The following is a 12967-nucleotide window of genomic DNA, read 5'->3' as shown; positions in this document are numbered from 1 at the left end:
ATGAGCCTTTCCTATCCAAACCACGTCCCGACATTTGTAACTATTCGGATAATCAAGTTTCTAGTATCAAACTTTCGATACTAACACACGGTTCGATTCTTAGAATAATTCTCGTTCTATTTTATTCTTAACAACATAAGACACGAAATCGTCATCATGCTTACGATTAAAAACAATATAAATACGATAAAGTAAAAATATGCTGTGCAATGTTACGTATTTGTCATAATACATTACCAGAGTTCGCCAATTTCCCGCCAAATTGCGTCTGAATAGAGAGTCAACTGTTACGACATCGATGGCGCGTACGTTTCAGCCAGTACCCTGAAACAGAAAATAAATGTTAATTCTAAGAAATTACATTAAATTAAGAATGGTTACATCGCAAATAAACAATTATTGGCTCGAGGAGTATCGTCAAAGATTGAAAATCGTACAGAAGATGTGAATACTAACTCGTGTCAGGGGCAGGACGGCTGTTGCAAAAACCGATTTAATTTGTCCCGTAATATCGAATTAATTTATGATTATTCAATCTAAATTGAATGAATATCATAGGAAAGTAATAGATATCTAATGAAGACAGTAACAGCTAGCATAAATAAGTACAGACGAAAGGTAATAATCGCGCACCTACTTCGACACAACCGAGCTTCCTTCTCGAGGAAGTTTTAAAACTGGCAATAGTTTTCAAACCGCCATCTGTGGTAAACACTTCCCATCAATTTGACAGTGGCGCCAAAGCTTATGAAACATCCGACAAAAGTTCACATTGTTCATATAATCGTCTTTGTTAGCCTTTGTGCTGCGAAGACTGTATTATATACATATCTACTTATACATATATAGTTCATATTATTGAACTTCACAGCATCACAGCATACAAAAGGTTGCAGATTGAGAATCTCAGTTCGACTAGTGACTATATTTACTGCTGGATCGTGCATATTGTTCCAAGTGAATGCACTCACCCATACATACGTATACATATAGAATGATTCACTTCGTTTGAAAGTTTATTGTTTATTTAGTTTATTATTTTCACATCATGAATCAAAAACATCGAAATACAATAGATTCACGTTGCAAAGATATAGTACCTAGAATAAATTTAGTTGCATTGTGGCCAAAGTTATTGGAGAACAAAATTTTTAATAGAGACGATGTAAATGTGCCACGATGGAAGGTAAAAATGTGTTTCTATGGTCCTTAACAAGTGTATAAGAGTGCAGTTTCTAAAGAATAATTGTTATAATGATTACTTTTCTTCAGGCAAATCTCACGGATAAAGCAACTGTACGAGATGTGTATTTGACAATTAAAACACGAGGACCACATGCGTTCGATCGTTTTGTCAAAAGTCTGAGACAAAGTGGACACGAAAGTCTAGCCGACATTTTAGAAGGAAAAGAAATTACATTTTCGGACAATGAAACTGAAACGACTGTTGGTCAGAATAACGTCGTAAATAATGATACTACCAAAGAAAGAAATTGTAGTCCAACTATGGAAGAGTAATGTTCAAAATATCCGCTACCATAAATTATTCTATAAATTTCGAGTATTGACCAATTTTGTGCCCTTTCCTTTGAATAGGGGACAAGACAACTTCTTCCATTACATGCAGCAGTCAGAGGTGCCTCTACAAATTCAGGTACGAAAGGCTATCAAATTTTTAGATGGACCCGTCTATGAAAATGTTAACAGATACCCAATGCGAAGTAATCCCCGTGGATTGGTCCTAATAGTTACAAATATTCAGTATAAATATTCGGATGGAGAACCTAGAAGTTCAGCAGCTCGCGACGAAGAAAACATAAAGGATCTTTTCAATCAAATGGGTTTTCAAGTTATATCTTATAATGATTTAACAGGAGAGGTAAACAATTTGATGCTTTGTAACATTTACAAAGATTGACAAATGTTAACTGTAATGCTTTATATTCTACAAGCAATTAGTGGAAAAAGTAAAACAATTTTCTCAACACAAAGATTTACGAAAAGTTGATTCCTGCTTTGTTATCATCGGTAGTCATGGTAATATAAGTACACAGTACGAGGTCACTGAAATAGAAGGTGTGGAATACAATTCTACGAGTGAAACACAAACATCCAGAAATGTTTTATGCAGGGATCTTTTAGACTATTTTACTGCAGAAGTTTGCCCTGATCTTGCAGGAAAACCAAAGGTCTTTATTTTTCAATTATGCAGGTATGTGTAGGTATATCAAAAACATAATTGCCCCTAAAGCGAACTAAGAAGGTGGTGTAAAGTTTGTTTATTAATATAGATATAAAATTTGTGTTATGTATTTTTTAACCAGATCAAAACTAATAGATTTTAACACATTCTCTTTCAGAGGGAAAAAGGCACAGAAGTCGGTAATAAATCCGCGACATACGACGGACATAACCAGTAATTTTCAAACAACTAACAAAATGATTGATCCTAAGGTGAATTATAACAAGACAATGAGAAATTATGAGGATATATTAGTGGCTCAGGCTACTCTTCCAGGACACGTTGCTTTTCGAGATAAAATAACTGGTAGTTGGTTTATACAAATTTTATGTGAAGTATTTATGAATTATGCATATAAAACTCACATTCAAGACTTGCTAAACATGGTATGCAAATTTTATTGAAGTATGTGATTGTTATTATATAATTATGTATGAAAAGTAGGCTCTAATTAATATTTTTCAGGTCGATGAACGATTAAAAACACAAAGGTCAATGAAGGACGAGTGTCAAACTTTGACAGTAACATCGATAGGATTTAATAAACATTGTTACCTGAATCCTGGCATTTTCAAAGAAACATAGTTGAAACAGCTTGTGATAAATATTTTCGAATATATTATGTTTATTTTGATTTGCTATGAATCATCGAAGGAATCGAATCAACTGTATTCTTCGGTCGAATTCGATTTGTTTTATACTTTTTATTACATTTTATAGAATTGATCAAGAAATAATAATAATATATAATTTATCCACATACCAGAACTTGCTTAATTTTGTCAGAACCTAATAGTCGTGTATGTTTGATGATAAGTATAATAAGAGAGTAGAAAGGTAAGAATGAAAGAAAGAGTGCTAATTGTGACTGTAAAAAGATGCCAGAGTTAAAAATCGATAATTAAGAACACGGATAACAACCCGTTTCAATTCAGGAAATGTTTACCACTGAATGATGTGTACAGATTACTGATAACTCTTTGAAATTTTATTTCCGCTAAACATTCGAACTTCTGAACAAATTTTGTGAATTCAAGTTTAGATTAAGATTTTCTTGTTCTATACAGCTGACTCCATGTAGCAAAAAATTTAACTTCCTTCGTAATATGAAATTGTGTCAGTTTATGTTTTGCACATTACAATTAATGAATAGCGTCTACAAAAACTTTTCATTGTATCCTTATGATTTATGTTCTAATGGTCTTACAGCTGTTAAGTACAAATTACATGCTTAACTATACTCTATAAAATCAAGTAGATGAAAGATATTCCAACACCTTCATATGTAGGAAAGTTCTTCGCACGTATGCTACACGTATTATTCGTGTTATTGAAACAGCTTAATTTCGGTTAAACTGGTTTTATAGAAAATTTTGTAAAACGATTGAAATAGGTACGTGATATGAATTAAATCATTGTAATCTAGAAACAATGCATACCCTTAAGACAAAAGAAAGTAATGATTCATTTTACAGGTCCACAAATGAATGAGTTAAATGTACTTCATCTTCTGTATATGTAATGCCACTTTGAATATCGCTCAAATGAACGAATTAACGTACGGGCAATAGTAGAACCAGGGAAAACAAAGTAATTCTAATGTTCCAGTGAGAATGTTGAGAATAATGTCTCTCATGTCGCACATGTTTATCTTGGTTTTTTTCTTTTTCATTATCGTCCTGTACATTATCAGGTATAAATAATATGTATAGTGTGCAATTTAATACAGGGATTGCGTATTTGAAGAACGTGGTTTTTTGATCTTCTCCAAATTCTTGATTACCAAATCATGTAGAGAACAGTAACGATTACGGACTTCGCACATAACTAACCACAAACTCACATACTCTTTTTCATCTAATTCTTGCACAGCTCTTCTATAATCGCTAATGTGTGGATACTTTGCAACTTTACTGACAACTTTTGCTCTGGAGATGAAATACCTGTTAAAGATGTAATAAAATTTCTCACTTGACTATGTATTATATTTTCATAAAATAATGAACTCTGTAAGACATTGCCATAACTATTACCTAGATATCTGATCAAAAAATGCAGCAGCTTCAGTTTCAACAGATTGTATTTCAGCAAGTGTATCTTCCTGAATTGACACACCAAAATTATTTCCATCTTCGATTTTTGGGATTAGGTAAGAAATCCACATTTTCAACTAAAAATTGACGCGCAATAGGAATATTTTACTTAGCACATTACATAAAGGAAACATATTAAGCAACCAACATCTGCTTATAATGTACTTACCAAATTGGAATCTTCCAGCAATTGTCGAATATAAGGTTTAACTATGCAAATAAGATCACACAAAGGTTTGTTACAAGGTATAGGTCCATTTGGTAGTACCAGCACTTTGGTTCCACTAGTATTGTCTATGCTATTGTCTGCTTTTAGTTTCTTTGTGGGAGGTCCATCTTCAGAATGATTGAGAATTATTGGATCAGGAATAGGTACATTTAAATCTTGATGAACATCAGATAGTTTTCTATTACAAAACCCAGGTGTCTCCAATAGTTCGTTTAACTTGACAATCTTCTCGGGAAATCCTTTCAACAGTAGGTGTTCAGCCTAAATAATATATACATATATATATATATATATACATATACAGACCGTGATATATCTTACAACAATTGAGACAAGGATGCAACAATCAAACAACATTTGAATAATTACCTTGGTCTTAAGGGAATCTTTGTATTCTTGAACCTGTAAGATAAACTTGAAATATAAATACATTACATAGGATGTCCATACTGAATCAAAGTAAGTATAGTATTCTAATCTGATTATCAATACAATATCTGTACATTTTAAACCCACGCTTGTAACGTAGCACAATTTATTGTTAAATAATGCGTTTTACCATGATACAGTACAAACTTACTTTTCGGCTATGAAAATATGGTTACACCCAGAACAACAATCGTTCAGAAAAGGAAGGAAAATCATAAACATAATAGTTGAAAAAGCAAATTGTAACTGATACGATAATTCGATGATCATTCATATGCACGATTTTGTATAAGCGTTAGGACAAGATCACCAATTGAATTAAATAATGTAAAAACATAAATAATTTAACAAGTAATATACTTGAACAATAACGACACATTGTCTTCCGAGAATATTTTTAAAAAAGCAAATACTATCCGAGATATACGGGTACCGGTCTGGGATAAACGCTATATTAACCTAAACATTTCTTCTCGTAGTTTTTTAAGCATATTACACAAACCACTCGAACTGACACTTTCTAGCGTTAACTATTAAAACTGCAATGTAAAATAGTTTACCTTTTGCGCTGTGATATCTTCCATTATATATTTTATACAAAAAAACTTTATAAAATATAACCACACTGTGCTTTGTTGTAACGTACAACTTCAAACAGGAAGTCGTGATGCATATTCCTACTGCGTCATCAAATCAGAATCTGTAACGTTAACGTGCTTACAATAATTTTATTGTAGCTTAATTTTCCGTTAAATTTAAAGAGTATTGGCTTTTTAAATATTATGTAGTATAGAAAAATAATATTACATGAATGCCTCCTCAATTTTACGTCTTAATTTTTCGTGCATTAAATGACATAAATATCATGTATTTAGATCCATTTTTGAAGAAAAATATATTATTATATCGTATAAGTAATTGAAATAGCTGTACTAATACGATAAATCCAGAACTCAGAATGATTTGTTTAAAACGGGAATATTTTAGTTTCAATTGGTCACATTATAAATTAAGAACACATTGATCAATTTGAACTATATGTATATGTAACATTTAACACTGCAAGAGGGAAATTGTAAAAAACAACAAAAAAGTTACTACTTGATCAATTCTTTCATAAATTTGTTACACACGAAAACGTAACTCCTGTAAAATAATAATGATATATGCTTGTGTTTGTTACCTTTATTTTTGAACAATTTAAATAGGTCATATAAATGAATAGCAAACAATTTTACATTATGGTATTGTATTTCACAGTTTGCACATCACGGTATCGTGTTCTTAATTTGTTACCAAAGGAAAGAACTGTTTAAAAGAAGTACTGTTGCATGTAACACCTTAGAGTTAAATGGGTTTCGCATGTATCTGAGTAACAAAAGGGATCGGTGCACGCGACGGACGCTCGTCGTATCTGCTATACAAACTATGTATGCTCGTATACATGACGAGAAGTATTTTCAATCAATCGAATCGTATAACATTTTGAAATAAATGTTATTGCAATTTATGGTGAAATAAAAAAATGGAAGTATTTGAAGCAGAAACGCGTCATTTTAAATGATATAATGAACATTACAGGGTATGATTTAAATTGTCTATAGACACGAAATGATAGTTAATGGTAATAATAATTATAATAAACTTTGTTGTTAGAAGTACGTATATATTAAATATGGCTAAGTGAGTTTTTTCGCTTTTTGATAAAGTGTGTCGACGACTTTTCCCATACTGTGTATCGTATCCAATGCAAGTTCGTAAGTTTTATCACGTGGCGTGTCCTCAAAAACAATTAATACACCTTCGCCTTGATCGAGAACACCCCTCAATTTTTTATCCAGTATCATTTGTGAGAGTTTCTTTTCCACTTGAGCGAGTGGCAATGATATGCAGGTTGCGATGTGACTGACCTAAATTTAAGAACAAAATTAACAACAGATTAGTAACAGTAGTACAGCAGTTTACATTGAATACGCTTAAATGAGAGTAAGTTAATGTGTATACCTGTACGCGAGAATAAGGTTCAACCAAGCGGCACAGGTTTTGCTCTAGCATGGCATCATATAGAGAACCAAGATGAGCGCGTACAATCACATCATCCTCTAGTTCTTCGCGATACTTTTTCACAGCGATTTGAAAGTCTGCCAGTGATCGCCGAGAACTGGCTTCGGCGACAGCACGCATCGCGTCCAAATCCCGGCCGGCATATTTAACGGCTAACTTCCCAGACATAATCGACTGAACATCTTCGGGTGTACGTAGCATAATTTTCGACAGTAACATGTACTTTAATGCTGTTAAAGCCTTTGGACTGTCAACGCTGTCATACCTGTGAACGAGTAGATCGATGAAAATAGGTAGATAAAAAATAGACTTCTCGAACACAAATCCCGTGCGGAAGAATAATTTACCCTTCGAATGCTTCGTAGAAATAAGAATAAGCTGTTTTGAAGTCTCGTTCATCGGCGGCATGTAAAATTCCAGACTGTAAGTCTAAAGCAGCTTGCATTTTGGGTGGACAGTAAATTGCATTGGCTGTTGTTCTAGCACTGGTAAGGGCTGCCCTTGCTTTTGCTAAATTACTTAGAGCATGATACGTTTTACTTTCTAATAATTGAACCTCGACTAATAGTTGTTTGTCGTCAAGTTTCTTCAGTTCTTTGAGTAAAGCAGATCCCAATTGTAACGCCTCGCTGTACATACCAGTATCAAAATATAATGCTATTAAACGTGCCTCCAGAGATTGCCTTAAAAATGTTCGACGTTCTTCCTTTGCCCATTCTATACATTCTTTACACAATTGAACCTGTACAAAGAAAAAGTTGTGGGAAATCATCTGTTAAAATATAAGCCAAAAATGCTGGATACTTGCAGCCACAGATGGACCAAGAGCTAGTTTTTCCTTTTATTGGATCAGTGCAAATTATTATAGATTTTTTGCAAATGATATTATTGCCATGGTTTTGTAGAAACAATAAAGAGTCCTGTTAATATATTGTATTATGAACTCATATCAATATGTACATTATTGTTCAGAACAAAAACTTACATGACTGAGGATGTTTCATTGTTTTAAAACAAAATTGGGTACAATCTTTTATAGGCTTCATTTATATTTCATAATTGTGTGTAAAGCATTTATGACCTGTTTATTGGTGTTTTTGTGCATTGCAAAACCCATCAAAACTTTTGCACTGACCCACTATTATTGGACTATTGCAAAGGATAAAAGAAACACATGTATCCCTTGAAGCTATTTCAAGATACCAGTCTATTTGGCTTTTGTAATAAGATTCAATACTAAATGTCCATGTACTAATATGTACCTCAATTCCAATACCAGCTTCTAAGTCCAAGAAAAAGTCTACTAATGAACGCACGAGCTTAGCAGCTTTGGCTTTGCTAATTAAGCTAAGAAATGGTCTAGTAGCTTTGATCAGTTCAGCCAGTTCTTTTGCTTTGCCTTCTTTCTTGTAGAGTTCACCAAGGTGTAAAATACCTTGTTCCTTCACCCGAATATTGTCTTCGTCATCGTCGGCGACTCCGATACTAGGATCGGAGACGATTTCATTTAACAGGGAAATACCTTCACTGCGATTCGTCATAGAAATTGCTTGTGCTCGTTCAAATAGCATTGCACCAGCCATCTCGACAGTTTTTACGTTTCAAAAGACGAAAATCTGGAAACAGATAACCTGTCTTCTTTCCTTAGACTGCGAGGATTGTTTTCCGAATAATTGTTTTTTAAAAATGCTTTAACGTACGATCAAATGTGTCAGGTAGAATTTATTTAAAGCATTGAACGTTGCATGCGCTTGCACACACAGTTATAATTACACTTGACGAAGGTTTCGTGAGTTGTCACTTTCTTTTCTGATCGTTTGATCGGTTTGATCCTAAAAATCCCAAAACTCATGTCACGCTGGCTACGTGAGTCAATTCAATTACCAGTTCATCGAAATACCTAGATTATTATATTCCAAATGTAACTATACCCTCTTATTTGCAACTTTAAATACGTAATTGTATTTTCATATTCATTTAAGTACTAAATTTTAAGTGATTTAATACATTCGAAAATATTTTCTTTTATCGTGGTCTTTTCCCTTTTCATTCACTGACAATTCCATCATGAAGTATATAGCATAGAGACATGCATAATAGACTGCATGGTCTTATGGTAGGGCTGTAGGGCTGAAGTTGAGATCGAAGGACACAAATAGCTTGAGAGTAATTTTCTCTTGCTCAAACATCGCTGAAGGTGGCAAGAAAGCGACTGAAGGGCACATAGAGGAAGGGATATTGCACCACTACAGTCGCGGACGATTCTCACCACTAACAGCGCCCTTAGAAAGGGTGACAGTTGCTCTAGCTATTGTTTTCTCTCTCTTTTGTCGACTTCAACCCTTTACATATTACATAGGTACCTATGAGGTTTACCAACTGCAGTAGAAATAACCAGTTATTGACTGGCAACTGTTCTTATTCCACTGCCTCATTTATTTACTTAAACGGTCATCATTTGTCTTTATCAGTCTTTGTCCATAGTTGAGAAATTGAGTCGTCGAATAAAGTATAATGACATAAATTTTATATTAATCGCAATTGTGGTAACGTGAATAGAGAATTCAGTTTCTTTAGATTGGACTTTAGAGTGTATTATACTGTAATCAAAAACAATTTCGAATATTTACAGCATGCATAATACGCTTCATTCTGGGACATGTGAATGTTTTTTATGATGAATAGATTTAATGGAACGGTTTTTCAAATCAGTCTATCGTAATTATGAGTTCCAGCACAAGGAACCCGTGTATATATAGATCACATTGATCTTTAACTCGCGATAAAATGAAACAACTAACAAAGAACAAAATAAAAGCAAATTTGCCCTTTCAGGTTGTTTTATACATTAATGTCTGGCTGTTTCCAGTCTGGTTGTTGATAAGCATTACTAATTTGGATCTCAAAGTAAATATAATATATATTATTGACATAATTGATTTTTAATCGTATTTAAGAAATAAAACATTGTTTTCAATGTTATTATGGCCGAATACGAATAATTTTCTGATTTCTATCTGTTGCAGTATAATAATGTGTCAAATGTTCATAATACGATAATGCTAATAATATTCCTAATACTTTTGGTGTCTGATAGTTTGAAGTTATATTTGGGATATGTTGGAAATCTTGGTGGGAAGGTAAATACTTTTATTTATATTATGACAATTACCTGTTGTTAAAACACCATTTGCCAGATTTCAGAATTGGCAGCGTGTTGGTTGATTGCAACACTGATACAACTTCCTTTGGAGATGTTTCTTATCTTTCATTATGGAACGTTGTTTCAATGTAACAAAGTATTTGTCGACTGTTTCCTGATTTGCCTCCTTTTTCTTGAGGTTATAACAGGTGCAATTGCCTTGAAGAATTTGGCAGATCTTCATGCGAGAACATTTTATTTGATGCAGTTATATAACATGCACAAGAGTTATTAATTTATTATACATTTTACTATGGTAGATGCTATCATTAAATTTTCTTATTTCCGACATTTTTTGGAGAAATTTGATTTATATTAACGCCGTAGTTTGTGCTCCCTTGATGCTCGAATAATACGTGCGCGTGTACACCGGTGTACACTAGTATGTACGTGTTTATCAACGATTTCTCTTTAACAGGTAGAACGCTATACATATGTACATATATTAGGTTTAACTAATAGTTATGCAATCTCTATGAATTTTTTGTACTAGACAATACCGTTTGCACATTTATTGGTATTGATAGTGGTAACAAACGTTTCTAAGTTGTATTTCCAAGATTATGAGTTTTATAAAATAATTGTATTACCGAAACATTTTTACGCAAATTGACCAAATAAGTTTCCATCTCGCTGATGACGATACCGTTCTTGTCGGTTTGTTCATTTCCAGTCAATGCGTATAAAAATTGCGATCGTGTGGGAACCATGCGCGAAAGAAGCTGGTATTAGAAAGTCAAATAAAAATTATAGTACATCAAGGTAGGTTTTTTTCACAACTTTTTTTTGTTCGATGAGAGCGCACTTACATCGAAAAGTTGTTGTGCCATCCAACCATGATACGGTTCCAGAGCTTCTTTGTAAGACATTTTAAGAAACGCTACCAAATCTTCTGTCGGCGTACCCATTTTGCTATCTTCGACAATTTTTTCGAAGAACAGTAAAATCATATGTAATCCTCTGTAATTGTTACATTCATTCATGTCTTCATTAGACATATCGTTGAGGAAAAAACAAGTAATTTAATCCCAAATATTTGCTGTGTGTGTCTTGTATCGAATTGATTGATTGGTGAAATTCGATTGGTGAATCGACGCAAATACGGGGGATGGCGAGAGAAAACACAATAACTTAATAAGTTCGTACCTAGTTAACCACATTAAAGCGTCCATAGCGACTAAGTTAGTTTCAGAAGCTTTTTCAATAAGAATCATGTCCTGCAAGGTTACATTGGCTTCCCTGTTTGTCGCGTACCTAGTGGCGAGCTTCTGCAATTAGACTCGAATAAATAAAATGGGTGATGGTTCCACATGAGCTTTTCAAATAACTTACATTGATATTCCCCTGAATGTCATATTTAACAGCAGCAAAAACTTTACCAAGTTTATCTGAAAGTTTGATCGATTAATTGAGGAGTTTTAACATACATAATTGATTTCTGCCTTTCGTAGGTTATGTCGGACCAAGTGTAAATATGTACATATATACGTACCCACGATTTTCACGATACCACGCGCAGCAGCTAAAAATTCTGTAGTATTTATTTTCTCGTCTATGATTTCCGGAAAAAGTACCGTAATTTCACTATCAAGCGCGCTTCTCCTTCCCTTTTCACTCGTAGCAGCTGACAACATAGTTAATCCTACGGTTGAAAACAATAGTAATTTGATTTCCTAAAATCTAAGAAAGTATGTAGGTGTAACCAAGATGTTCGTTCGAGGTAGTGGAATATATCAATAGTTTTCTCAATTACAACCGCTTAGGTTTCTTCTGAATGTGTCGTTCTGTGAAATAATATATCGATTTGGGTAGATATTGCATGACGATATCTCGGATAAATGTTTTTTATCAAACAATTTTGATAAAATTGATCACAGCAGCAATCAGTAAACCTTTACGGTGTCACGTGTAGCCTCTAAACTTTTCCCTTTCGGCTATCTATGAAATGAATATCGTATAGGTAATCGTATAAATGAATGATAACAGTAATTACGATAACGTGTTTTATGTATGTACGCATATAATGTAATGCGTTTGTATATTTAATAGGAATAAGTTTAAAGTTTAAAGAATACTTCGGTGTCAGTTTTTTCGTTTGTACAACGTTACATCCTAGTACGAATGAAGTTGTCGCATTTATTAGTTAACATGTACTACCATTGTCTATGACTATGCATTATTATCACGGATAAGGCATTCTAGTTGTTTCGAGTCATTATCATTGAATTTATAAATTACTTCGCGAATGTATTTATCGATGAAAAAGTAATTTCATGATTCTTCAACTGTACACACATGTACATACATTTCGTAATTTCATTTTATTTTATAAATCGTTAGCAACAAATTCGAGTTTTTCGGGTTTTAGCGTTTCAGCGTTTCTTTTTGCACCTAGATATCTAATAGATTTGTACATACATACATATGTGTACACGTTCATTCATGCACCAATGCGTATTCTCTTGTAATTACCGTAGTTTTATCGGAAACGTTTGCGATTCTTTTGGGGAAGGAATGATTGGAATGATATTTACAAAAGATATCATAACACTTACATTCAATGTAATGTGTCAATTGTAATTATCGTAAAAAGTTCTTATTGTTGGTATTCAACGTTTCATATGCGCATTTCTTTCTCTGGTCCTTTCTCTCGCACATACATACATTTGTTCGCTGGTTGCTTTTAACTGTATTACTGGAAAAGATTG

At 33.4% G+C, this 12967-nt stretch overlaps 5 protein-coding genes across 6 annotated transcripts; 2 read left to right on the top strand and 3 right to left on the bottom strand.

Moving 5' to 3' along the window:
- Positions 1-787: 787 nt before the first annotated feature.
- LOC107188575 (caspase-3) lies at positions 788-2891 on the top strand. Its single transcript, XM_015576884.1, has 6 exons — positions 788-1186; positions 1273-1514; positions 1597-1879; positions 1953-2212; positions 2361-2628; positions 2708-2891. Exons 1-6 carry the CDS (start codon positions 1049-1051, stop codon positions 2825-2827), a joined length of 1311 nt encoding a protein of 436 aa, XP_015432370.1. The 5' UTR covers positions 788-1048; the 3' UTR covers positions 2828-2891.
- A 769-nt stretch (positions 2892-3660) lies between these two features.
- On the bottom strand, positions 3661-5636 carry LOC107188573 (proteasome activator complex subunit 3). 2 transcript variants are annotated; one of them, XM_015576882.1, is made up of 6 exons: positions 5554-5636; positions 4934-4966; positions 4750-4825; positions 4505-4671; positions 4276-4412; positions 3661-4185 (listed from the first exon to the last, which is right to left on the bottom strand). In XM_015576882.1, exons 1-6 carry the CDS (start codon positions 5575-5577, stop codon positions 3963-3965), a joined length of 660 nt encoding a protein of 219 aa, XP_015432368.1. In that variant the 5' UTR covers positions 5578-5636; the 3' UTR covers positions 3661-3962. The 2 variants fall into 2 exon arrangements, with proteins under 2 accessions (XP_015432368.1, XP_015432367.1); XM_015576881.1 differs by having other exon boundaries at positions 4505-4825.
- Positions 5637-6167: 531 nt separating this feature from the next.
- Positions 6168-8771, bottom strand: LOC107188566 (26S proteasome non-ATPase regulatory subunit 11). The gene is made up of 5 exons (XM_015576874.1): positions 8758-8771; positions 8320-8688; positions 7405-7799; positions 6998-7322; positions 6168-6903 (listed from the first exon to the last, which is right to left on the bottom strand). The coding sequence occupies exons 2-5, from the start codon at positions 8638-8640 to the stop codon at positions 6673-6675; spliced, it is 1272 nt and encodes a 423-aa protein (XP_015432360.1). The 5' UTR covers positions 8641-8688; positions 8758-8771; the 3' UTR covers positions 6168-6672.
- Positions 8772-9844: 1073 nt separating this feature from the next.
- On the top strand, positions 9845-10548 carry LOC107188526 (transmembrane protein 17B-like). The gene is made up of 3 exons (XM_015576828.1): positions 9845-9964; positions 10084-10197; positions 10255-10548. Exons 1-3 carry the CDS (start codon positions 9845-9847, stop codon positions 10492-10494), a joined length of 474 nt encoding a protein of 157 aa, XP_015432314.1. The 3' UTR covers positions 10495-10548.
- Positions 10549-10801: 253 nt separating this feature from the next.
- On the bottom strand, positions 10802-11893 carry LOC107188525 (pleckstrin homology domain-containing family A member 8). Its single transcript, XM_015576826.1, has 5 exons — positions 11752-11893; positions 11592-11647; positions 11406-11527; positions 11069-11219; positions 10802-10981 (listed from the first exon to the last, which is right to left on the bottom strand). Exons 1-5 carry the CDS (start codon positions 11891-11893, stop codon positions 10802-10804), a joined length of 651 nt encoding a protein of 216 aa, XP_015432312.1.
- Positions 11894-12967: the final 1074 nt, after the last annotated feature.

This window comes from Dufourea novaeangliae, unplaced genomic scaffold (assembly GCF_001272555.1).
Source record: "Dufourea novaeangliae isolate 0120121106 unplaced genomic scaffold, ASM127255v1 scaffold133, whole genome shotgun sequence".
In the NCBI taxonomy this organism is placed as follows: Eukaryota; Metazoa; Arthropoda; class Insecta; order Hymenoptera; family Halictidae; genus Dufourea; species Dufourea novaeangliae.
Note: the sequence above shows the minus strand (reverse complement) of the source record. Positions and strands in the feature narration are given on the sequence as shown.